Raw genomic sequence first — 27,021 nt, 5'->3', positions numbered from 1 at the left:
TAAAAGTTACGTGAATGTGATCTCTCTCTCTCAAATATCTTATTGTACTGTACTTAAAGGTGGTGCTAGTGGTAAAGAACCCACCTGCCAATGCAGGAGATATAAGAGACATGGGTTGGATCCCTAGGTCAGGAAGATCCCCTGGAGGAGGACATGGCAACCCACTCCAGTATTCTTGCCTGGAGAATCCCATGTACAGAGGAGCCTGGCGGGCTACAGTCCATGGAGTTGCAAAGTCCGACACGACTGAAGCACACACCGTTCTTGTGATTTGAGATGGTAAGATACCCATGTGATGAGATGAAGTGAAGTGAAGGATTTCAGGCATTGTGACACAGCTTTAGGCTGTTGACCTTCTGATGATTCATCAAAAGGAGGATCCAGGCTTCAGGCGATCCTGGATCATCAGGTCATGGAAGTGTTGATGGTTGGATGTCAAAAGCAGACGAAATCGATGAGTGGGGATCCTGAGCAGGACAGAGCAGCGTGGCACACGATTTCAGAGTTCAAGATACTCAGAACTGTGTGCACAATTTAAAACTTACGAGTTTTTTTCTGTTAATTTTTTATTTAATGTTTTCAGACCATGGCTCACTGTGGGTAGTGGGTAACTAAAACTGTGGAAAGAAAAATCTCAGATAAGGGAGATAAGGGGTTACTGCTCTACAAGCAAAACGCTTGTTGGGCGCTCCCGGCCCCATTGGAAGCCACGGCCGGATCTCCGCCCCCACCGTTTCAGCTGAAAGGCTTGCCGCGTCAGAAGTGCCCTGAGGAGGTCAAACGCATGCTGAACGTGCTCGGGCTGGAGGAGAAGCAGGACTCCCGGAGCAGGTTTCTGAGCGGCGGGATGCGGCGCAAGCTCTCCATCGGTATCGCCCTCATCGCGGGCTCCAAGGTAGGCCCGGGGGGCCTGCGGCGCGGCCTGCAGCCCGGTCCGGGGCTCTGCCGTCCTCACGAGGCCGCCCCTCCGCCCTCCAGGTGCTGATGCTGGACGAGCCCACCTCGGGCGTGGACGCCATCTCTAGGAGGGCCATCTGGGACCTTCTGCAGCAGCACAAGCGTGACCGCACCATCCTGCTGACCACCCACTTCATGGACGAGGCCGATCTGCTGGGGGACCGCATCGCCATCATGGCCAAGGGGGAGCTGCAGTGCTGCGGGTCGTCGCTGTTCCTCAAGGAGAAATACGGTGAGCGGGGCCGGCGGGCAGCCGAGAGTCCATTCTGCACGGGGTCCACGTGGGTGGTCCAGGTGCGGGACAAAGTGTCCACTGGTCACGTTCCCCGAAGGCCCCTGAGGTCAGGCGGGGAGCGGCCTTCTCTCGACGGCCTGTCTGCTCCCTGAGGGTGGAGACCCGAGGCCCCGGCGGAGGGGCTGTGAGAATGAGGAGGGGAAGAGCGGAAAGACTCTGAGACTTGGAGTCAGAAGGCCCGTGCCTGAGCTCTAGGCTGGTGGTTTACTCCCTCTTCATCCTTGTTACCAAGTTAGTGCATCATTTTGTAGCCTTAGTTTCAGTTCAGTTCAGTCGCTCAGTTGTGTGGGACTCTTTGCGACCCCATGGACTGCAGCACGCCAGGCTTCTCTGTCCATCACTATCTCCTGGAGTTTACTCGAACTCAGGTCCATTGAGTCAGTGATGCCATCCAACCATTTCATCCTCTGTCATCCCCTTCTCCCACCTTCAGTCTTTCCCAGCATCAGGGTCTTTTCAAATGAGTCAGCTCTTCGCATCAGGTGGCCAAAGTATTGGAGCTTCAGCTTCAGCATCAGTCCTTCCAACGAATATTCAGAACTGATTTCCTTTAGGATGGACTGGTTGGATCACCTTGCAGTCCAGGAGACTCTCAAGAGTCTTCTCCAACACCACAGTTCAAAAGCATCAATTCTTCAGCTCTCAGATTTCTTTATAGTCCAACTCTCACATCCATACGTGACTACTGGAAAACAATAGTTTTGACTAGACGGACCTTTGTTGGCACAGTAATGTCTCTGTTTTTAATATGCTATGTAACTTGGTCATAGCTTTTCTTCCAAGGAGCGAGCGTCTTTTAATTTCATGGCTGTGGTCGCCATCTGCTGTGGTTTTGGAATCCAAGAAAATAAAGTCTCTCGCTGTTTGCATTGTTTCCCCATCTTTTTGCCATGAAGTGATGGGACCAGATGCCATGATCTTAGTTTTTGAATGTTGAGTTTTAAGCCAGTTTTTTCACTCTCCTCTTTAAGTTTCTTTTTTTTAAAATTTATTTATTTTAATTGGAGGCTAATTACTTTACAGTATTGTATTGCTTTTGCCATACATTGACATGAATCTGCCCCGGGTGTACATATGTTCCCCATCTTGAACCCCCCTCCCACCTCCCTCCCCATCGCATCCCTCTGGTTCATCCCAGTACACTAGCCCTGAGCATCCTGTATCATGCATCGAACCTGGACTGGCGATTCATTTCACATATGATAATATACATGTTTCAATGCCATTCTCCCAAATCATCCCACCCTCAGTTTCATCAAGAGGCTCTTTGGTTCTTCTTCACTTTCTGCCATAAGGGTGGTATGATCTACATATCTGAGGTTATTGATATTTCTTCCGGCAATTGTGATTCCAGCTTGTGTGTCACCCAGCCTGGCATTTTGCATAATGTACTCTGCATATAAGTTATGTAAACAGAGTGACAGTATACAGCCTTGACGTACTTCTTTTCCAATTTGGAACCAGTCTCTTGTTCCATGTCTAGTTCTAACTGTTGCTTCTTGACCTGCATACAGATTTCTCAGGGGTCAGGTCAGGTAGTCTGGTATTCCCACCTGTTGAAGAATTTTCCACAGTTTGTTGAGATCTACACAAGTCCCTTGTACTGCAAGGAGGTCCAACCAGTCCATTCTAAAGAAGATCAATCCTGGGTGTTCATTGGAAGGACTGATGCTAAAGCTGAAACTGCAATACTTTGGCCACCTCATGCAATGAGTTGACTCACTGGAAAAGACTCTGATGCTGGGAAAGGTTGGGGGCGGGAGGAGAAGGGGACGACAGAGAATGAGATGGCTGGATGGCATCACCGACTCTGTGGACATGAGTTTGAGTACTCCGGGAATTGGTGATGGACAGGGAGGCCTGGCGTGCTGTGATTCATGGGGTCGCGGAGAGTCAGACACGACTGAGCGACTGAACTGAACACAGTCAAAGACTTTGGCGTAATCAGTAAAGCAGAAGGAGATGTTTTTCTGGAACTCTCTTGCTTTTTCAATGATCCAACAGATGGTGGCAATTTGATCTCTGGTTCCTCTGCCTTTTCTAAATCCAGTTTGAACATCTGGAAGTTCATGGTTCACGTACTATTGAAGCCTCACTTGGATAATTTTGAGCATTACTTTTCTACTGTGTGAGATGAGTGCAAGTGTGCAGTAGTTTGAGCATTCTTTGGCATTGCCTTTCTTTGGGATTAGAATGAAAACTGACCTTTTCCAGTCCTGTGGCCACTGCTGAGTTTTCCAAACTTGTTGGCATATTGAGTGCAGCACTTTCACAGCATCATCTTTTAAGAATTGAAATAGCTCAGCTGGAATTCCATCACCTCCGCTAGCTGTATTCCTTGTGATGCTTCCTAAGGCCCACTTGACTTCACATTCCAGGGTATCTGACTCTGGGTGAGTGATCACACCATCATGATTTATCTGGGTCATGAAGATCTTTGTTGTATAGTTCTTCTGTGTATTCTTGACACCTCTTCTTAATATCTTCTGCTTCTGTTAGGTCCATACCATTTCTGTCCTTTATTGTGTCCATCTTTGGATGAAATATTCCGTTGCTATCTCTGATTTTCTTGACAAGATCTCTAGTCTTTCCCATTCTATTATTTCCCTTTATTAAAATGAAGATTAAGAGACCATGTTCCTCAAAGAGGGAGGTAATGCCTGCATAGGACGAGTTGTTCTCTCCACAGTGGGGTGCACTCCTGCTGGACATCCCACCACAGACATCCCCCTTCTTTCCTGGACCCCAGCCCTCTGGGTTTCCCTCTAGTGTCTCTGAATGCTCCTCTGCATCACTTCTACTTCTAGGCTTGGAAGTGCCCAGGTTGCTTCACTGTTTTTTCCCCTGCTCACTGACTTAGTGGTCTCATTCAGTGTCCTGACTTATATGTATCTGTGATGAAAAATGTCTCTGCAGGACCTCTCAGCTGAACCCCAGATTTGTGTATCTAACTGCCACTCCCCACACCCCTAGACAGTGAACATACCTGTTGGACTGTCCATGGCTGATGCACAGCTGAACTCTAGCTCTTGACCAACACACCAGCTCACCCTCAGTAAAGGCAGCTCCATCCTTTCAGCAGCTTGGCCAGAACCTCAGGACTCCCTGATCCTCTTTATGGGATCTCATAGCCCATATCTGATCCATCTGCCAATCCCAATGGCCTTGCCTTCCTCACACCCTGACCCAGCCTACTGTCTCCCTACCTGGATCATTGAAATTGCTTCTAGCCCACGCCTGGCCTCTGGCCCACTTGTCAGAATGAATGTGCCACTCTGCTGCTCAGTCCACCGATGACTTCTCATCCCACTTTCTGAAAGGAGAAGGCAGGATCCTGGGAGTTGCCCAAACGCCTTGCTTAGCCTGGTCCTGCTGCCCCAGCCATTTCTCCTGATATTCTTCTGCTCCTGCCTCAGGGCCCCCTTTCTGATCTAGGACATGGGCCTCCTCCTCCATCCCAGCCCACGTATTGCCATGCCGCCTCCTCTTCCTCAAATCTTCAGTCCTTTCAGAGATGTCACATTCTCAGTGAGGCCTTCCCCACCTTCAAAGTCACTATCCCCAGTACTCTGTATCCCCTTCCTGTTCATCTTTCACCTTAGCACATGTCACTAATGTGTTGATTTACTTATTTTCCTTATCATATGTCTCATGTTCCTGTAATGAAAGCTCCTTGAGTGAGAGTAGGGATTTTTGACTGTTTGATCTGCTGCTATATGCTCAGTATCTAGAAAAGTGCTTGTCAGGTCGTAAGAGCTCAGTGAGTGTTTGTTGAATGACTACAGTGCCAGCAATGTAGTAACAAGTGTTACTAGTAGCTTCTGAAAGAATGTTTAGCATACCATAGGGTATGTATCCGCAAAACATAATTTAATTATGAAAGAGATACTTTTGTTCTTAACATTAATGTTCAAGGTCTCTCCCTGCTCAATTTTCACTTCCCCACATTAGTTCTCCCTTAAGCAGAGTGTTGCCATTTCCTTCTCCAATTATAGAACACTGCTGCTACTGCTAAGTCGCTTCAGTCGTGTCCGACTCTGTGCGACCCCATAGATGGCAGCCCACCAGGCTCCCCCGTCCCTGGGATTCTCCAGGCAAGAACACTGGAGTGGGTTGCCATTTCCTTCTCCAATTATAGAACACTAAGTGTAACTAAAAAGAGAAAAACCATTTCATGATCTTTTAAATGTTTCAGGTGCAGGATATTATATAACCCTGGTAAGAAAACCACAATGTGACACAGAGAAGATTTCTCTTCTGATTTACCAGCACATACCAAATGCAGTTTTCCAGTCTAGCATTGGAGAAGAACTAACATTTATACTTCCTAAAGAAAGCACGCACAGGTATGGACCTGAGAGGGCTGGAGTAATTGTTTGCGTGTACTCAGTGTTCAGTCATCTCTCCCATCCCTCTCCACACCAAGGGCTCTCAATTCTGTAATGGTTTGGATTTCTAGGCCTTTGATATTTCCTAGAGACACCACACTCCAGCCAGAGTGCACTTGAAAATATAGGACTCTGTTGTTACTGTTTAGTCACTAAGTCATGTCTGACTCTTTTGCAGCCCCATGTATTGTAGTCCGCCAGCCTCCTCTGTCCATGGGATTTCCCAGGGAAGAATACTGGAGTAGGTTGCCGTTTCCTTCTGCGGGGAATCTTCCTGACCCAGGGATCGAACCTGCATCTCCTGCATTGGCAGGAGGGTTCTTTACCATCTGAGCCACCAGGGAAGCCTTTTGATCATGCTCCCTCCCTCCTTAAAAACCCCTGATGGCTCCCAGCTGCTTTCAGATTAAAATCAAATTCTTTTATGATGGCGTCAGAGGGGCCCTTGACTGTGAACTCAATTTCAGGCACCCAAGTAACTGAGCTCAGATGAAAACTGTACTTGATTTTCCTTTATATTACAGTTGACCCTTGAACGACACAGGTTTGAAATATGTGAGTCCACTTATACCCGGATTTTTCAATAAATAGGTTACTGTGGTACTACACAAATTTGGAAAACTCAGCAGTGGCCACAGGACTGGAAAAGGTCAGTCTTCATTCCAGTCCCAAAGAAAGGCAATGCCAAAGAATGCTCAAACTACTGCACAATTGCACTCATCTCACACGCTAGTAAAGTCATGCTCAAAATTCTCCAAGCCAGGCTTCAGCAATATGTGAACCGTGAACTTCCAGATGTTCAAGCAGGTTTTAGAAAAGGCAGAGGCACCAGAGATCAAATTGCCAACATCCGCTGGATCATGGAGAAAGCAAGAGAGTTCCAGAAAAACATCTATTTCTGCTTCCTTGACTATGCCAAAGCCTTTGACTGTGTCGATCACAATAAACTGGAAAATTCTGAAAGAGATGGGAATACCAGACCACCTGACCTGCCTCTTGAGAAACCTGTATGCAGGTCAGGAAGCAACAGTTAGAACTGGACATGGAACAACAGACTGGTTCCAAATAGGAAAAGAAGTATGTCAAGGTTGTATATTGTCACCCTGCTTATTTAACTTATATGCAGAGTACATCATGAGGAACGCTGGGCTGGAAGAAGCACAAACTGGAATCAAGAGTGCCAGGAGAAATATCAATAACCTCAAATATGCAGATGACACTACCCTTATGGCAGAAAGTGAAGAGGAACTCAAAAGCCTCTTGATGAAAGTGAAAGAGGAGAGTGAAAAGGTTGGCTTGAAGCTCAGCATTCAGAAAACAAAGATCATGGCATCTGGTCCGATCACTTCATGGGAAATAGATGGGGAAACAGTGGAAACAGTGTCAGACTTTATTTTGGGGGGCTCCAAAATCACTGCAGATGCTGACTGCAGCCATGAAATTAAAAGACGCTTACTCCTTGGAAGGAAAGTTATGACCAACCTAGATAGTATATTAAAAAGAAGAGACATTACTTTGCCAACAAAAGTCCGTCTAGTCAAGGCTATGGTTTTTCCCGTGGTCCTGTATGGATGTGAGAGTTGGACTGTGAAGAAAGCTGACCGCCGAAGAATTGATGCTTTTGAACTGTGGTGTTGGAGAAGACTCTTGAGAGTCCCTTGGACTGCAAGGAGATCCAACCAGTCCATTCTAAGGGAGATCAATCCTGGGTGTTTATTGGAAGGACTGATGCTAAAGCTGAAACTGCAATACTTTGGCCACCTCGTGCGACGAGTTGACTCACTGGAAAAGACTCTGATGCTGGGAAAGGTTGGGGGCGGGAGGAGAAGGGGACGACAGAGAATGAGATGGCTGGATGGCATCACCGACTCCGTGGACATGAGTTTGAGTGAACTCCGGGAGTTGGTGATGGACAGGGAGGCCTGGCGTGCTGTGATTCATGGGGTCATGGAGAGTCGGACACGACTGAGTGACTGAACTGAACTGAACTGAACAGACCTACAAACTTGCTTTTTTCACACCAGCTCAAGTACTCAGCCAGTTGGTCTTAGAGTTTGCTGGTTTGATTATTTCCTCTTTCATCTGCATCATCAACTTCTCTGCCTTTGGCTCATGTCCATGAACACGTTAGTGTGCTCTGGAGATTCATTGTCCTAAGCCTGCCTCTCTGTCCAGCCGCCACTCCATGTCCTGTAGCCCTGCGCAGTTGAAGCTCTCTAAAAACAGGTTAATCATGTTGCCTGCTTTATCTCATTGCCCATGCATTACTCAGTCTACTTCACAGTGACTTTCACACCCTTCCATGCAAGCTGGAAAAATACCTATTCAGGTCTTCTGCCTGTTTTAGAACTAGGTTGTTTGTCTTTTTGATATTGAGTTCAGTGAGTCATTTATATATCTTTGGATATTAACCCCTTATCAGTCACATACTATTTGCAAATATTTTCTCCCATTTCAGTAGCTAATCTTTTTGTGGTCAATAGTTTCCTTTGCTGTGCAAAAGCTTTTAAGTTTAATTTGCGTTTGCTTTTGTTTCCTTTGCCTTTGGATATAGATCCCAAAAAATATTGTTATGGTTTATGTGAAACTGTGTTCTTCCTTTGTTTTCTTCTAGGAGTTTTATGATTTCTGGTGTTACATTTAGGTCTTAGTCCATTTTGAGTTTATTTTTGTATATGGTGTCAGGAAATGTTCTAATTTCATTCTTTTACATGTAGCTGTCCAGTTTATTTCTCAGCACAGCTTAACAAAGAAACTGAGTTTCCCCATTGCCTGTTCTTGTCTCCTTTGTTGTAAACTAATTGGCCATAGCTGCGTGGGCTTATTCTGGGTTCTCTGTTCCGTTCCATTGAGCTGCTTGTCTGTTTTTGTGCCAATACCATACTGTTTTGATTACTGTCGCTTTATGTGATACTTCCAGCTCTAGTCTTTTTTTTCTCAAGATGACTTTGGCTATTCAGGCCCTCTTGTGTTTCCATATAAATTTTAGAATTATTTGTTCTAGTTCTGTCACAAATGTCATTGGTATCTCGATAGAGGTTGCATTGAATCTGTAGATTGCCTTGGGTTGTGTGGTCATTTTAACAATAATGATTCTTCCAGGCTAAGAACAAGTGTGTCTTTCCACCTCTGTGTGTTGTCTTCAGTTTCTTTCATCAGTACCTCATAGTTTTACAAGTACTGGTCTGTTGTCTCCTCAGGTATGTTTGTTGCTGGCTATGTTCTTTATGTGATGGTAAATGAAATTGTTTCCTTCATTCTCCTTTCTGATAATTTTTTGTATGTGTATAGAGTTCTGTATATATAACAGAACAATATAGAACAATAGAGTTCTGTATATTAACTTTGTATTCTTCAAATTTTACAAATTCATTGATGAGTTCTAGTAGTTTTTTTATGGCATCTTGAGGATTTTCTACGTATAGTAACATGTCACCTGAAAATGGAGACAGCTTTACTTCTTCCTTTCCAATTTGGATATCTTCTGTTTCTTTTCTTGCCTAACTGCTGTGGCCAGGACTTCCAAAACTATGTTGAATGAAAGTGGTGAGCGTGAGTATCTTTGTCTTGTTCCTGATCTTAGAGGAAACACTTTCGGTTTTTCATATCAAGTGTGATGTTAGCTGTGGGCTTATATGTGGCCTTTATTATGTTGAGGAACGTTCCTTCTATTCCCACTCTGTGGAGAGTTTTTATCATAAATGGATATTGAATTTTGCCCAGAAACTTTTCCTTCATCTGTTGAGACAATCATATGAGTTTTATTCTCTAGTTTGTTAATGTGGTATATCACATTGATTGATTTGCAGATACTGAGCCAACCCTTGCATCCCTGAAATAAATCCCACTTGATCACGGTATGTAAACCTTTTAATATGCTGTTGAATTCAGTTTGCTAATATTTTGTTCAGAATTTTCGCATCTATGCTCATCAGTGATATTGGCATGTAATTTTCTTTTTGCGTGTGATATAATTGTCTGGTTTTGGTATCAGGGCCTTATAGAATGAGTTTGGAAGCATTATGTCCTCTGCAATTTTTTGGAATAGCTTGAAAAGGATTTTTCTTCTCTAAATGTTTGGTAGAATTCACCTGTGAAGTCAACTGGTCCTGGACTTTTGTTTCTTGGGAGTTTTTAAAAATTATTTCTGATTCAGTTTCATTACTGATAGTTGATCTGTTCATATTTTCTATTTCTTCCTGGCTCAGTCTTGAATTTCTGTGAATTTGCCCATTTCTTCTTTATTGTCCATGTTATTGGTGTATGACTGTTCATATACAGTTCTTATATTCCTTTGTGTTTCTGTGGTATCCATTGTAGCTTCCCCTTTTCATTTCTGATTTTATTGATTTGGGTCCACTCTATTTTTCTTAATGAGTCTAGCTAAAGGTTCATCAGTTTATTTATCTTTTCAAAGAAACTCCTCTTAGTTTCATTGCTTTTTTCTATTGTTTTTGGTCTTTATTCATTTCTGCTCTAATATTTATGATTTATTTCCTTCTACTAACTTTGGATTTTGTTTCTTCTTGTTGTTCCTTTAGGTTAAGTTTAGGTCATTTATTTTAAAATTTTCTTGTTTCCTGAGGTTGGCTTGTATCATTATAAACTTCCGTCTTAGAAGTTCTTTCTTTTGCCACATCATGTAGGTTTTGTATTATCGTGGTTTCATTTTCATTTGTCTCTAGGTATTTTTTAATTTCTTCTTTGATTTCTTCAGTGACTCATCAGTTGTTTAGCCTCCATGTGTTTGTGGTTTTGCAGGGTTTTTTTTTCATGTAGTTGATGTCTAGTCTTAGAGTGTTTTAGTCAGAAAAGATGCTTGATACTATTTCAAAGATGAATTAATATTTACTTTGCACCTGCAGTGTGTTAGGTGTATATTTGATTTATCCTTACAGAAAGTTTTGAAGTAAATGGTATTATTTATGCTCATTGTTCAAGTTCAGAGTCATGAAACTCAAGAGAGACAGAATTGAGATTTGAACAAATATCTCCTTAACTCCATAGTCCATGCTTTTTCCTTTGTAGAAAGCCAAGGGTAATAAGGGATTCAACTTCCACCTTTGATGAATAAAACTGCTCTTCCCTTCCAGGTTTGAAGCTCTGTTTACTGACTTGGAACTGAGGCAGGAAGAGCTGGGCATTGCCAGCTTTGGGGCCTCTATCACCACTATGGAAGAAATCTTCATTCGGTAAGTGAATACAAAACCATAGATTCCAGGAGTCTTAGGGTTGGAAGGGTACTTAAACGTTGCCCTATGTTTGAATCCTTTCTGTAACATCCTCACTGAATGGTCTTCCAGCCTCTGACTAGTGCTTCCAATAGCAGGGATATTCATTAGTGTAGAAAATATTGAATGTAATATCATCCAACAAACATAATTTTAACATAAATTCCTAGGAATGAAAAGCAAAAAGTGGCATCGTATCAGTTGGGATGGTTTTGACTCTAAGTAACAGATAATCCGAACTTGACTGGTTTAGACAATTAGGAAGGTTTATTATTTCAATTAAAATAGCATTGAAACATAAATATTATCCTTTGTGAAATAGATTAACAGGTCAGGTTCGATGCATTAGACAGGGTGCTCAGGGCTGGTGCACTGGGATGACCCTGAGAGATGGGATGGGGAGGGAGCTGGGAGGGGGATTCAGGATGGGGAACACATGTACACACATGGCTGATTCATGTGAGTGTACAGCAGAAACCACGACAATATTGTACAGTAATTATCCTTCAATTAAAAGAAAAAAAAAGATCTCCCATGGTAGGGCAGCTCTGGCATTGGCTGATTCATCCACCAAGCTATTTGAATGTAATGAAGCAGAAATGCTCGCTCAATGCTAGGAAGGCTTTGAGGGGGCTTCCCTGGTAAACTACCTAGTCAGCCACACTGGGCCATAAAGTGGCAAGGAGACCAGGTCATTATTATTTTACCCAGTCTGGTAATGTTTGTCTTTGAAATAGAATATGCAGTCTATTTATGAATATAACTTATGATATATTAAAAGTTATATCTATAATTTTATCTTATATTTTCTACAAGTCCTGTTGAGTCTGTATGACATTCTCTCCCTTTTATGGATTATTTCTTTCTCATTCTGTAGTTTCCTCCCTACCCAACACTAATTGGAAACTAATATTATTTTTTTATTTTAGTGGTAAGCCTAGATATTGAGATACACATAAGGAATTTATCAAAGTCTCAGGTGAAGTAGTATCTTTACTCTGCTCTGGAAAATACCAAGACTTTGAAACACTTTAATTTTATTCACACACATCCTACCATTACCAACTTAAACATTATGCTATCATTATATATTTTAATTCTCTTTTTTAACTCCACAAAACATTATTGTTTTATCAAAGACAATGGTCATTTAAATTCATATACATATTCAGCTCTTTCTGTGTTTTTTTTCCTTGTGCTTCTCAGACTTTCCTTCTGCCTGAAGTACATTCTGTCCCATGTCCTTTACTGTTTTTATGCTGGTGCTAAACACTCTCAGTTATTTTGGTCTGGAAATGATTTTGTTTCTCATTTGAAGGATATTCTCCTTATCCATTCTTTTGCATTCATTCATACTATAGCCACATATTTTAGATGTGTTTCTTATAAACGGCATATAGTTGAAGTTTAAAAAACATTAATTTGTGGTATCTTTATCTTTTAAGTAGTTTTTTGTTGTTGTTCAGTTGCTAATTCATGTCCAATTCTTTGCGACCCCATGTACTGCAGCACGCTAACCTCCTCTGTCCTCCACTATCTCTTGGAATTTGCTCAGATTCATATCCATTGAGTCAGTGATGCTATCTGACCATCTCATTCTCTGCTGCCCCCTTCTTTTGCCTTCAATCTTTCCCATTATCAGGGTCTTTTCTAGTGAGTAATAAACTTCTAATCCATTTAGTTTTAAATCTATCATATTACTCAGTGTCTTCTATTTATCCCACCAATTCCATATTCTCTTATTTCCTTTCTAGTCTTTGGAATTGATTTAGTGGGGTTTTTTTTTTTTTCTTTATATTTTCTCCTTTGTTAGTTTAGAATTTGTACGTTATTTTGCTCTGCTCTTATTGGTTATCCTAAGATTTCAATGTGCATTTTTAGCTTATTAAAGTGTACAATAAGCTAGCACATTTACTGCATTCCAGACAATGCAATGTATAGCACTCTTAAATTCCATTTGTTCCACTTTTGTTATGTGGTTTTTATTAAACTATTTCAATTCTGTGTATATTTAAAGTCCGTATCACATTATTGGTTTTTTGTCCAATCAGCATTCATTTAAATTTAGCACATATTTACCCTTTGCATTGTTTTTACACTTTTAAGCATCTTTCCACCCTTAAGCTTCCATCTCAGGCTATTTTCTTTCTGCCCAAACAATATCTGTTTCCTTTAATGCAGATTTTCTGATCTGATGAAGTCTCATAGTTTTTGTTTGCCTGAAAATATATTTTTGGCCTCCCATTTTTTAAAGAATTTTCCCTTGATCCAGAATTTTACATTGTCAGGGGTTGTTTTTAACACTTCTACAATGTAATTCTAATTTCTTCTTCTTAAAACAGATTTGTTGGGGTATAATTTACATACTGTAGCATTAACTAGTAATTCATACCATATAGTTTGATAGCTTTTAGTAAATTTATGGTGGGACCATAAGCCAACACCATAAGCATTATTAGAACATTTCCATCACTCTGGAAAGATCTTTCATGTTCATTTGCAAATATTCCAAATATTCCTTGTTCCCATTTCTAGTCCAAGGAAACCACTAGTGTACTTTCTGTCTTTATATATTTACCTATTATGGACATTATATGTAGAAAATCATACAGTGTGTATTTTATGTCTGGCTTCTTGGACATAGAATAATTTTTGGAGGTTCATTCATGTTTTTGCATGTATAATGAATACTTTGGTTTTTTATTGCTGAATAGTTCTCCGTTATATGAATAGGTCATTTTTGCTTATTCATTCCTTTCTATTGTCTGACTTCCATTATGTCCACTGAGATGTCAGCTGCTAGTATTATTATTATCCTTTTAATGCAGTCTGTCCTTTACCTCTGGCTGCTTTTAATATTATTTTTTCTTTGTCTTAGGTTTTTAACATTTTTACGTGATGTGCATTTGTGTGGTTTTCTTTGTGTTCCTCTGCTTAGGATTTTTACCGCTTTTCACATTGTGGTTTTCTGATATTGGTCAGTTTTGGAAAATTCTTACCCAATCTCTCTTCTGATCCATCCTCTCTTTCCACTCTTACTGAGACAGCTACTTACACATGATTTTTCCCTTTAAGGTGTCTCATGTCTGTTATACTCCTTTTTTGGCTTGTATTGATTTTCTATTGCTGCTAGCAAATTACTCTGAAACTTAGCATCCTTGAAAGAACAGACATTTGTTACCTTACAGTTTCTGGGGTCAGGAGCCCAGGAGCAAGTAGGTAGGAGATTCTGGCTCAGATCTCTTTTGAGGTGGTTGGAAATGGCAACCCACTCCAATATACTTGCCTGAAAAATCCCACGGAAAGAGGAACCTGGTGGCTACAGTCCATGAGGTTGCAAAGAGTCGGACACAACTGAGTGAGCATGAGCCATGTAGTCAAGTCTCCAGCTGGGGCTGCAGTCTCTAAAGGCTCACCTGGGGAAGGATCCACTTTCTTGTTCACTCCTTGTTGTTGCTGGCTGGCCTCAGTTGCTCATAATGCGGGCCTCCCCCCAGGGTGCTAGAGTGACCCTGTGATATGGCAGTTGGTATCCCCCACAGCAAGTGATCAGAGAAAGATGACCAGACGGAAACCATATTCACTTTGTCACCTAATCTTGGAAGTGTATTTTATCATTTTTGCTCTATTCTGTTTCCTAGAAGGTAGTCACTAGGTCCAGCTCACAGTGAAGGGGAGACTATTAGCACCAGTAACAGAAGGAAAAATAAACACGTAGAACTACATAGAAAGCTCCTGTGCAGCAAAAGAAACGACCAACAGAATGCAGAGGCAGCCTACTGAATGGGAGAGAATATGTGCAGACACACATATGATTGGGGGTTAGTATCTAAAATATATAAAGAATGCATACAATTCAATAGCAAAAAAAAAATCCAATTTTTAAATAGGCAGAGGGCCTAAATAGACTTTTTTCCAAAGAAAATTTTCAGATGGCCAACAGGTACATGAAAAGGTGTTCAGCATCACTAATCATTCAGTTCAGTTCAGTCGCTCAGTCATGTCCGACTCTTTGCGACCCCATGAATCATAGCATGCCAGGCCTCCCTGTCCATCACCAACTCCCGGAGTTCACTGAAACTCATGTCCATCGAGTCGGTGATGCCATCCAACCATCTCATTCTCTGTCGTCCTCTTCTCCTCCTGCCCCCAATCCCTCCCAGCATCAGAGTCTTTTCCAGTGAGTCAACTCTTCCCATGAGGTTAATTAAAACATCAACCAGTGTTCTTGTCCAGACTACACTTAGAGAACCACACATCACTGCCTCCTTCTCGCTGCCACATAAGGGCACTATCCTGTGAGTCGACCGACCCTCTGGCCCCAGTCCAGCCTTCAGACAACTGTAGCCTGGCCGAGCTGGACTGCATCCACAGGAGAGACCTTGAGGCAGAACCACTCAGCTGAGCCACCCCCAAATTCCCAACCCACTGGAACTGTGTAAGATTGTAAATGCTTACTGTTGTTTTAAGATGCTAAGTTTTGGGATAATCTGTGTCACAGCAATAAATAACAGTTGATTTACTGTCCTTTGCAGAACTGTACTGGAGGGAAAATGAACCAGTTTATTGAATTATTTTTTTGTGACAAATTCCCAGCAATGGAATAACTGGCTCAAAGAGTATGAGTAAAAGTATGTTTTTTGACCTCATATTTTGCTGAATTTTACCCTGAGCAGGGGTTCGGCAAACTTTTTTCTAAAGGGTCAGATAGTATGTACTTTAGGCTGTGTAGCTTGGTTGCATAATCAAGGGTATTGTGTTGTTGTTATTCAGTTACTGAGTCGTGTGTGAGTCGTTGCAACCCCATGAACTGCAGCACACCAGTCTTCCCTGTCCTTCACTCTCTCCCGGAGTTTGCTCAAACTCATGTCCGTTGAGTTGGTGATGCCATCCAGCCATTTCATCCTCTGCTGCCCGCTTCTGCTTTTGCCTTCAGTCTTTCCCATCATCAGGGTCTTTTCCGATGAGTCAGCTCTTTGCATCAGGTGGCCAAAGTATTACAGCTTTGGTAAATACTTTAGGCTGTGTAGGATTGGTCATGTAACAAGGGTATTATGTAGGCACTTAATTAACCATGTAACAACAATTTACAAATGTTAAATCCTTTCTGAGCTTGTGCCATACCAAAACAAACCTTGGGCTGGATTTGGCCCACTGGCCATAGTTTACAAACCCCAGACCTGGAGTGTCAGAAATGCTGCATTTTATAATTTATAGTTTTTCTCATAAAATACATATTAAATGATATTATATTTTTGTTTTAATTTGTGTGTTGTTATCTTTTAAGGAAAACAATAAAATCTATTCAAGCTAGTGTTCCCTCAGTTATTTGGAGAAGCCAAATTAACTCATTTAATTCAGTTGTTAGTTCCTTTTTAAGCCCTTTCTAGCCAATATACACTTGCCAACAGTATGTAGTGTTGGTGTGGCTTTTTTTCTCCTCGTTGTTTGTGTCCTAACTTATTTTTTTCATATCTTACATGACTTTCATTCTTTAAATCCGAACAAAATGAAATGTGTTGTGATTTTGAGAATTCTCATTTATTTATTTTTGGTTTGGTTTAGGGTTAATAAGCTGATGGATTCTGACATAGACTTGCAGATCATCAAGCTTCCCTCCTTCCATTCTCATCCAATGGTGAGCAGAGTTCCTGTCAACAGGATTAGACGTCTTCATTCAAGGATTTTCTCAATACCAACCGGCCTACCCATCCATCCTAATACCGGGGTGAGCAGATACATCAAATGCAAGAAGCAGTTTTCTGTTTCATTCCTGGAATCATGATATTATTCTGTCAGGACATGAATGTCAACCTTTAATAGGGGCTTAAGAAAAACTGTGCAGATTTTAGACATAAAAGATTGGCTCTGCTGGATTTCAGGAATACTGTGCTCTTTGCTGCAGTTGAAAATCAGAATGCTGGTGTTTTCTGACCAGGATCAACCCAGTGAAAGGAAGTATCAGAAAAGCTCATAGAAAGGGCGTGGCCATTTCTTTTACCAGGAAAAAGAAAGAGTAAGAGTACTAAATCGAGCTTCCCTGGTGGCTCCGTGGTGAGGAGCCCATCTGCCAGCACGGGAGAACAGGTTCAATTCCTGACCTGGGAAGATCCCCACATACTGTGGAGAGACTAAGTCTGAGCGCCCCGACTACTGAGCCTGCGCTCTAGAGCTTGGAGGCTGCAACTGCTGAAGCTCAAGTGCCCTAGAGCCCATGCTTGGCAACAAGGGAGGCCACTGCAGTGCAAAACCCGTGTGCCACAGCTAGAGAAGGGCCCCAGCTCTCCTCAACTGGAGAAAGGCCCACACAGCAGCAAAGACCCAGCACAGCCAAAAACAAATAGATAAGCATTAAAAAAAAAAAAAAAAAGAAATCAGGAGACTTTGCTTTTCAAAAAAGCATTAAATCTGCTGTCCAAAAAGCATATTTAACCTTTCTTTTTAGTCTTTCACTATGAAACAAAGCATGCATGGTACCACCTGAAATTAAAAATTTTTAAGATTTCTTTTTGATGTGGACCATTTTTTAAATTCTTTACTGAATTTGCTTCTGATTTCTATTTTGGTTTTTTTGGACACGAGGCATGTGGGATCTTAGCTCCCTCACCAGGGTTTGAACCCGCACTCCTTGTACTGGAAGGTGAAGTTTTAATCACTGGACCACCAGGGAAATCCTTAATTAAAAAAAATTCTTATGAAATACATGGATGACCTGTATTTCATACAGGTTTTAATGCTTAAGAAAGAATGTTGATAAACACTTTATATAGTCGTCTTGATTTGGCTATCTATAACGTATACTACAAAATAATGAGATTGGTTTTTGTGGATTGCATGCATGCATGCTCAATCACGTAGTCGTGTCCGACTCTTTTGTGACCTCATGGACTGGAGTCCACCAGGCTTCTCTGTCTATGGAATTTCCCAGGCAAGAATACTGAAATAGGTTGCCATTTCCTCCTCCAGGGGATCTTCCAGAGGTCAAACCTGTGTCTCCTGTGTCTCCTGCATTGGCAGGCAGGTTCTTTTCCACTGAGCCACCAGGGAGCTCTTTCATGGGTTAGTGAAGAGGACTCACTGTTTCATAGTCTTAAATCACCTGTTCAAGAGGAAACTGCCGTCCATGGAGCCCCCAGTTGGAGGGGGTCTTGGGGGTTATCTAGACCAGTGCCTGTCCTGCACAGGAGACTTCTCCAACCCCAGGAATGATCTATCCAGCCTCTACTTGGCCAAGCTTTGCTTTTGGAAACAGCTCCAGAACCTTCCCAGGAAGTATTTCTCAGAGCGCCACCTCCGGCAGGGTGATAGTGATGCCTTTTGGTGAATGCTTGAGAGGAAGGAGCCTCAAATCCAAATGTGGGAGACATGGTGGGTGCTTGGGAGAGGCTTTCTGGGATGTTTTGTTATTTGGGAAACCTGAGGCTTGAAGGGCCTAGCCCGCCCAGCTTGCATAGCGCCAGTGAAAGAGAAGCTGGTGGGAGCCTGTGGCACGGACCTCCACAGCCGCCACCTCTGGGCCCAAGGCTGGGAACTCAGTGCATATGACTGCACACTTTGATATTCACTTTCGAAGCCCAGGGACCTCGCTATGCATGGCCTACATCCTTACCCAGGTGCATCTGTGGGACGCATTACTAGAAGTGGAATCTCTAGGTTAAAGACTCATTTGTTTTCTAAAAAAGTAATATCAAATTAAAATGCCAGCAAGCAATGGCATTTCCCTCCCCCTATATCCTCATCAACATAAAATCTTTGCCAATCTGACATGTAAAAACAATGTGTCATATTTACATTTGGTGTCTGTTTAGACTTCTCTTTCAAACTCTCCAATCTGTGCCTTCTTTTTCTGCCATTAAATGTCAATCTAATAATTTAAAGTCAAAGAATTTTAATTTGAAGCAATTTTTGACACAATCAAAATATTAGACATAATATGAGAGAATACATTTGAACATGAGCCACTTCATTGCCTGCCAGCTCCTACCTGTGACCATGTTAATGGTATGTCCTTCTTTTTTTAAATTGTAGTTCAGCCTTCTCTGCCAACAGTTCTATGCCATGTTCTTGAAAAGGGCTACCTATTCTTGGCGCAACTGGATGATGATGCTGTCAATACAGATCCTGGTGCCTCTGGTCATTCTTATTATCAGCCTCTCATTTCTCAACTTTGATATAAGCATGGACAACAGCCCATTGGAGCTGACCCTAAAATCATATGGTCAAACTATTGTTCCATTCTACATTTCTCCGAACTCCAGGCTGGGTCCGCAGTTTCTAGACTGTCTGACAGATGTGCTTACGACTGAGGACCAGATTCCTCTGGAACTGCAAAGTAAGTACCAGGCCCAGGAAAACGGGGCAGGAAGCAGGCCAATTGCTCCCTGCAGTGAAACCATGTGCTTCCAGGCTACATGATGCTCTCTGAAGTCAGAATGTGTGGCTAGAAGACTTAGAAAAAATCTTTCAAAAGTAACAGGAAAGGGAAAGTTCCTAGAAATGGGACCAAGTTGTGTCTTTCTAGGGACTAAAGCATGTCCAAAAATGAAACAAATGTTCCGTTGTGTTTGAACATGTTGAGAAGAGATTTACACTTCTGCCAAGGGAGTTTGTGGGTGATTTGGTGATAGATGGGACAAAAACTAAGCAGATGAGAAAAGGAGAAGAACACTTCCTTCAGAGGGACACGGGTGTACAGAAGAACATGTCATGGCGTCCTGCTTGGTTCAGTTGCTAATAATTTCTGCTTTTTCACAATGAATGTCAAAACTGACTATTGGTTAAACTGAATGTATGATACAACTCTGAGGCAGGTGGGGAGGGGTGGGGAAGGCCCTAGGAGGTGGGGATGGTCCTCTAAGAGAGCCAAGTCCTTGCTTCCGAGATAGGCTGTTAGTGGAAAAATGGACTATTTAGTGATCCCGAGAAACACGGACTGAAAGACTTCAACATGGTTGCCCTGGTTAGCAGGAGTCAGGGATGGTGATGCGGAAGGCCATTGTACTGCCATCTCTCATTGTAAGTTTTGTATGATTATTTGATTTTAAAAATCATATTGATGTGTTATTTTAATTTAAAATGAAAATTTTAAGGATTTATATTTAGTGGTCATGTATGGATGTGAGAGTTGGACTGTGAAGAAAGCTGATCGCCGAAGAATTGATGCTTTTGAACTGTGGTGCTGGAGAAGACTCTTGAGAGTCCCTTCGACTGCAAGGAGATCCAACCAGTCCATTCTAGAGGAGATCAACCCTGGGTGTTCATTGGAAGGACTGATGCTAAAGCTGAAACTCCAGTACTTTGGCCACCTCATGCGACAAGTTGACTCACTGGAAAAGACTCTGATGCTGGGAGGGATTGGGGGCGGTAGGAGACGGGGATGACAGAGAATGAGATGGATGGATGGCATCACTGACTCCATGGACATGAGTTTGAGTGAACTCTGGGAGTTGGTAATGGACAGGGAGGCCTGGCGTGCTATGATTCATGGGGTTGCGAAGAGTCGGACACGACTGAGCGACTGAACTGAACTGAACTGAACTAAATGTATAAGAGATCAGCTGCAGAAATGGTTGGGATTGTAGTGCCTTGCCTCTCCCAACCTTGGTTTCCTCACACTGTCACCAGAGGGTCCCCAGGGGAGTGCCCATCAAAGGTGCTTCGCACTGCAATACTGGCACTCGGTAACCCTCAGCCACCAGTACAGTGATCATTCCAGCTTAAAAATTCCAGGGTTCTTAGTCAGTCAGCCTGTGTGCTAGAAGTGTGGTGATGAACTGCTTTCAGAGAGCTCCTAGCCCAGAGGTCTTGTGGATAAGCGGTAATACAGAGGAACAGTCTATGATGGTCATATAGACATAGCTCAGCCTCAGAGGGTCAGAGGGCACTCCTGAGTTCAGAGCCTGTGGTGTGAATGGGGACTGCACAGCAGGGAAGCCTGAAAGATGCCTGGACAAGACTGTTCATTGCTGCTCCAGTCAATGAAAGGAAAACTTTCTTAAGGCCCCAGGCCTGAGGGGCTCAGGCAGGAGGCAGCCCTGCGGGCCAAGTGGATGACTGGAAGTCAGGGCACGGCCACGACAGGACCCCACTAGGGATGTGTATGGGGCTTGGTGAGGAGAGAGACATTCAGGAGGAGCTGTGGTCCTCCCTGCCTCGTGAGGCCTGGTGCAACCCGCTCAGTGGTCTGTTTTCTTCCAGGCCCAGTGGAAGCATTCCTCCTGAAAAAGTTAGAGGAGGAGCCCGAGGTCTTTGACCAGAAGTACCTGGTGGCCATTTCTTTTGATGACGTGGGGAACCACACCGTCGTGACAGCGCTGTTCAACAACCAGGCGTACCATTCCACGGCCCAGGTGCTGGCGTTGGTGGATAACGTCCTGTTCAAGTTGCTTTCTGGGCCCAGGGCATCCATAACGGTACTGAACCACCCTCAGCCTGAGTCGAGCTTGGAGACCATTGAGGACATCTTGTATGAGTATGTGCAGCTTTCCTTCCTCCTCACTGAGCTTCTCGCTTTACTGCCAGCTTCCTCCCTTTTTGTCTCTTTTTTTAATTACAAATTGGTATTTTGGAATATGGTTGCTTTGACCAGTTCTACTTAAATGACCGCCTCTCTCTTTATATCCTGCCTCTGACAGGGGCCCTAAAGGACATTATCTTGTCATCAACTTGCTTTTTGGAATGGCTTTCCTTTCGAGTTCCTTTTCCATCTTGACAGTCAAGGAGAGAGGCCTCAAGGCCAAGCAGGTCCAGTTCATCAGCGGTGTCCATGTGGCTACGTTCTGGCTCCCGTCTCTGCTGTGGGACCTCCTGTCCTTCCTTGTCTCCAGCCTGCTGCTGCTGGTGAGCTGCATTGTGAGGGGCCCCTCCCCCCAACCTTGTGTCCAGGGGACTGGCCTTGGGGCCCCTGCAAAGAACCGAGACCCAACCAGAAGTCTAGGCTGGCAGCTCTGCCCCTGTTGGGCCACATGGCTGTGAACGCAGCTTCCTCGCTGACTCTCAGTAAAAGGTGATTCCCGTCCCAATGTCATTAGGAGCAGGGGGACTGCTCTGGGGTCTCTAGGTGGTGACTTCCCCAGAGCTGCTGCCTCAGGCTGGTAAGACAGTGCCCTGGGGACGGGTGTTTACATTCCAGAAGTAGCCCACCAGGGCACAGAGGGGTGCAGCCTGGAGTACATCTCCCCTGGTTCTGCCGCTGTGCTCCTCATCTCACTGCCCTGGTATCCTCTGCACAGCCACAGGAGTGAGGGAAGGGCGGTGCTACTGGAGTCCTGCCAGCACCTTGTTTACCTTGCTAAGAATAGCTTGAGATTATCGTTCCTTTCTCTCATGCTGCGGGCTGACTCTTAGTGGCCTTTCCAAACTTGCCCCACTTTCCCCAGGTGGTGTTTCTGTACTACGATGAGGAGGCTTTTACACACAAGGAGAATGTCCCAGCTGTCTTCTTGATGCTAATGCTCTATGCCTGGGCCATCATCCCCTTCATCTACGTGACCAGCTTCTGCTTTGACAATGCGGGGAACGCCTGTGTCAAACTCATCATCATGCTGACCTTTCTGAGCATTGGCCCTTTTGTTCTTGTCTCCGTCACAAGTGAAAAAGGTGAGGCCCATCAGGTCTACACATCACACAGCTTTAACCCTCCTTCTGGCAGCCACACAAGTCGTGCCTGCGAGAGCACGTGTCTGCAGGGGCCTGCGTGAGGCTCTTCTCAGCAGTGGTCATTGGAAGAGCCCCAGACTGTCAATGTTGCAGACGTGCACCTCCAGGGGGACAGGCACTCAGCACAGGCAGTGGAGCGGACAGATGTCATAACCAGGTGCTGCCTGGACGGGGCATGCTCTGAGCTCGGAGCTGGGGGGTCCACTGAACAGAGACCATAGGGAACCTGAAGTGAGGGGGACATCCGTATCATGGTTGAGATGTTGATTATATGGGCAAAAATCAGAATCATCAAACAGTCCACTGATGATTATGCACTTCACTGAAACAGATACTCCTCAGTTTGAGAGAAGGTAATAAGAGACTTCTGTAGAATTCCATGAAGAAGAAAAACTTTGGAAACAAGAAAGATATGATTGCCAAAATAAGAATTTAGCAGAGGGGTTGGAAAATAAAGGCAATGAATTTCCCAGAAAGTAGAACAGAAAGTTAAGAGAGATAGAGAAGTTGAGAGAAAAGACAGGTAACATGACAGTAAATGCAGGAGATGCTATTTGTATTCAATTAATAAGCCTTCCAGAAAGAGAAAACAGGAAATCAGGTTGAGGAAACTACCCAAGAAACAAAACAAAATTTCCCAGAGTTGAAAAAAGCAGACTTCCAAGACTGAAAGGATTTATCAAATGTCTGACACTGAGTGAAGAGAGACCCAAACACTTCTGAAAGACAGGGGTTTCTGCACTGAGTTCTGTCGTCAGGCAGGCGGGGCGACAGAGCAGACAACTTCAGTTGGGCAACAGCAATTGAACCCATACCCCACTTTCTTGGAAAGTTAGTCAAGGATCTCGGCGAACAAAGTGCAGGAGTAAAGCGAAGGAGGAAGAAAGCACAAGAGCCAGAGAGGATGAACCCACCCCAGAGTGTGGCAGAGAAGATTCCTCAGTCGGAGGGCTAGGTAGGGGTGGTTTGTGGCCTCCCCTCCATCCTCAGCCAGTGCTGGAGCAGGACCCACAGAGAAGGAAGGCAGGAAGGCAGGCGAAGAAGCAGGAGCTGCGAATACCTGTCCCTGTGCGTCGGAAGATGGTCACTGACCTGGGAGCCACTGTGGCTGGCTGTTCATCCCAGGCAGGGCTGTCAAGACTGCCTTGTGGTTAAGTCTTTATCCCACCCAGGAGCCACAGAGCTGAGTTCGGGCAGTCTCCCTGTTCTCCACTACTTCAGTCTCCAGAGTAGATTTCCACATTTAGACTTCTACAGAGACAGCGTTAAGAGGACCCGAGCCACTATGCCTCTTCCCCAGGGCCATACCTGCCCCTTCTACCCCCTGGGGCCTGGTCTCCACAGGTGCAACTGTCTGATCACCAGAGCCATGACCCTGATGCCTCAGCCACAATGTGGAACCACGACTTCTGAGCTGTGCCCCCAAATGGTGCTTCCGTCCCCACAGGTGGACCCTGGCTCTGCTGCTCAGTTACTGAGTCCTGGTTCAGGAAATGTTGGTCTGGAGACCTCACAATCCAAGTTCAACTCCCTATACATCGCAGTGGCCTCCACTGACAGGAATTTCATAAATTGATCCCCCAAAGCTGTACTGCTGTAAATCCAAGCCCTGAGAGTAGAGTCTGTTTTCATATGAAGACTCTGTTCAGCCTTTCTTCAGGGAGTCTGAAGAAAGTCACGTGTCCCTGGGCTGTCTTTCTTGCAGGCCCCCCTGATTTGGAGTGGGTGGTGTAGCAAGTCATGAAGCCTGAAATGAAAGTTCTAATGTGGGTGGAGATGTGTTGTGGTTTGTGCAGGGTGGCAGCCGGTGGCACGTGGAGTGGCTTGGGGTTAGCACCAGGCAGCCTGTGGGGTCGGAGAGGGCTGTAAGCACAGCCCCATTGCAGGTCCGTTCCCACACAGCACACCGAGTTCATCCTCTTACAGATTAATTTGCTTATGAGTAGCATAGTTATTTCGCAGAGCAGTTGTGTTTATTTGTTGTAAATATTTAAAATATTTTAAATATACCAAAGGTTATTGATAACCTTGTTATTTCTTCACTTTTCAATATAACATAAAAAATTGGCCTTTCTAATCTCTAAGAGGCTCCAGTTTCTGTATTTGTTTTAGGACCAGACAACTTACTGATCTCTCCTTTATTTCTTTTTTCTAATTGAAGTATAGTTGTTTTACTATGTTGTGTTAATTTTTGCTGTACAGCACAGTGATTTAGTGATTTACACATACATACATTCTTCTCCATGGTGGTTTGTCATAGGATATTGGCTGCAGGTCCCTGCTGTGTGCAGTAGGGCCTTGGTGCTTCCCCACCCTGCGTGTAGTAGTTTGCATCTGCCAATGGCACTCCCTACCCCGTCCCCCCGCAGCCCTGGTCCTTCGGCAGCCGCAGGCATGTTCTCCTTGTCCTTGAGTCTGTTCTCTTTCCGTCTTTCTTTTTGCCAGAAAGCTTGTGGGATCTTAGTTCCCTGACCAGGGATTGAACCCATGCTCCTTGCATTGGAAGCACAGAGTTCTAACCACAGGACCACTTTGGTTGATTCTTGTGGCTTTTCTAGGTATGTGATAATGTACAGCATCTGCCAGTAATGGTGGTTTTGTCTCCACAGACTGTCTACACAGAAACTGTGTTCTCCTTATCTACTTGTAAGATGACACTCTAATAAATCCAAAGCTGGTCCCCCAGGCTTTCCTGTCTGGCCCTAATTCATTTGTAAGCCTCCAGCCTTCAAAGCCAGGACTTCCACAAGTGCATCCCCTACTGCAGCCATGTCTGTGCTGGTTTTCTCAGACACACCAAGCTCTTTCTGACTTGTCTGCATAACCAGTTGGAATAAAAGTAAAATGACTTCAGGAAGCGCTGCAAAAGAAAAATAGTTACAGCTTAGAGGCTGGGTGACTGCCTCAGAAGAGGGAACACTGGGAGTCAGGGGGAACCTGATTTCTGGTCTTGGTCCCAGGAGTGTGACGAGCAGAGACAGATAGAGCCACAGGTAGAAAGAACAAACCCTTTATAGAGGAAAAGAGGCCCAGTGGGCCTAGAGAGTCGCTGGGATGTACCCGCTTCTTCCTGAAAGAAGGGTTACTATTTTCTGTTCCCCTCACAGAGCTTGGCTACACAGCGATTTCAGAGTCCCTGGATGACGCGTTCCTCCTGCTCCCAGGCCATTGCCTGGGGATGGCTTTATCCAACCTGTACTACAACTTTAAGCTGCAGAAGTTTTGCAAGGCCAAGAGCTTGGCCCAGGTTGAATGCAATAAAGTTTGTGAGTATGACAAACAGACTTTTGTTAATTACATTGTTTTTTAAGTTTTACAATATTGTGTTAATTACATTTTTATTAAGATATAATTCATATAAAATTCACCCTTTTATAAAGTATACAATTCATTGGTTTTTGGTATACTCACAAGGTTGTGCAACCATCACCACCGTCTAATTCCAGAACATTCTCATCACCTGGAATAAAGAAACGTTCCATCCATTAACAGTCACTTCCCATTCCCTTTTCCCCTGAGCATCTGACAACCAGTAATCTGTCTCTATGGACTGGCCTGCTCTGGGCATTTCTTGTCAATGGAATCACTGTGTGACCTTTCATGTCTGGCTTCTTACAACAGTATCTGTAAGGTGCATCCAGGTTGTAGTGTGTATCAGCACTTTGTTCCTCGTTATGACTGAATAATATTCCTTGGTATGGACGGACTACTTTTTGTTTATCTGTTCATCAGCTGATGGACATTTGGATTATTTCTGCGTTTTGGCTGTTATGAATAATGCCTCCGTGGACATTCACATACAAATTTTTGTGTGAACCAGTTTTCAGTTCTTTTGAGTATATACTTAGTAGGGTTTGCTGAGTGTTATGACTCTATGTTTAGCTTTTTCAGGAAGCACCAAACTATTTTCCACAGTGGCTGCACCATTTTACATTTCACCAGCGACATATGAGGGTTCCAATTTGTCCACATCCTTTCTAACACCTTTTAAAATTAGTTATTTTCTTTAAATGTGGGAAAACATGTGAAGTTTACCATTTTAACCATTTTTAAGTGTGCAGTTCTGTGGCATTAAATACATTCACATTGTTGTGCCATCACCACCATCCTCTCCAGAACTTTCCTCAACTTGCAGAACTGAAATTCTGAACCCATGAAACACTGACGGCCCCACCCCAGCCTCTAGCAACTACCATTCCACTCTCTGAGTTGGGCTACTCTAGTTGCCTCACATGAAACGTTTAATTCCTTTCTCATTTCCTCTTGGATATATTCAATAGCTATTTTCTTTGTGGTTACCATGGGAATTGCGTTTTAACATCCTTAAGTTAACATTCTAGTTTGAATTTGTATCAGTTTAACTTCAACAATATAGAAAAACTGCTCTTATGCAGCCCTGTCCCCAATCCCTTTTAATTACTGATGTCACAAGACCTCTTTATCTACTGTGTGCCCAGAACCATAGACTCATTGTTGTTTTTTTATGCATCAG

At 43.7% G+C, this 27,021-nt stretch overlaps 1 protein-coding gene across 1 annotated transcript in view; it reads left to right on the top strand.

Annotated features, from left to right (window-relative positions):
* The window catches only part of LOC129545829 (ATP-binding cassette sub-family A member 17-like), a 74,245-nt gene that overhangs the window by 28,056 nt on the left and 19,168 nt on the right, over positions 1-27,021 (top strand). Inside the window, exons 12-21 of the mRNA XM_055410520.2 lie at positions 740-895; positions 979-1,189; positions 5,448-5,598; positions 10,734-10,832; positions 16,437-16,599; positions 18,900-19,203; positions 21,069-21,342; positions 21,506-21,710; positions 22,250-22,469; positions 25,637-25,795. Coding sequence (XP_055266495.2) covers positions 740-895; positions 979-1,189; positions 5,448-5,598; positions 10,734-10,832; positions 16,437-16,599; positions 18,900-19,203; positions 21,069-21,342; positions 21,506-21,710; positions 22,250-22,469; positions 25,637-25,795 — 1,942 coding nt within the window. The remainder of the gene's footprint in view (positions 1-739; positions 896-978; positions 1,190-5,447; positions 5,599-10,733; positions 10,833-16,436; positions 16,600-18,899; positions 19,204-21,068; positions 21,343-21,505; positions 21,711-22,249; positions 22,470-25,636; positions 25,796-27,021) is intronic.

Source organism: Moschus berezovskii, chromosome 27 (genome assembly GCF_049115385.1).
Source record: "Moschus berezovskii isolate FMDL1 chromosome 27, NW_MosBer_1.0, whole genome shotgun sequence".
NCBI lineage: Eukaryota > Metazoa > Chordata > Mammalia > Artiodactyla > Moschidae > Moschus > Moschus berezovskii.
Note: the sequence above shows the minus strand (reverse complement) of the source record. Positions and strands in the feature narration are given on the sequence as shown.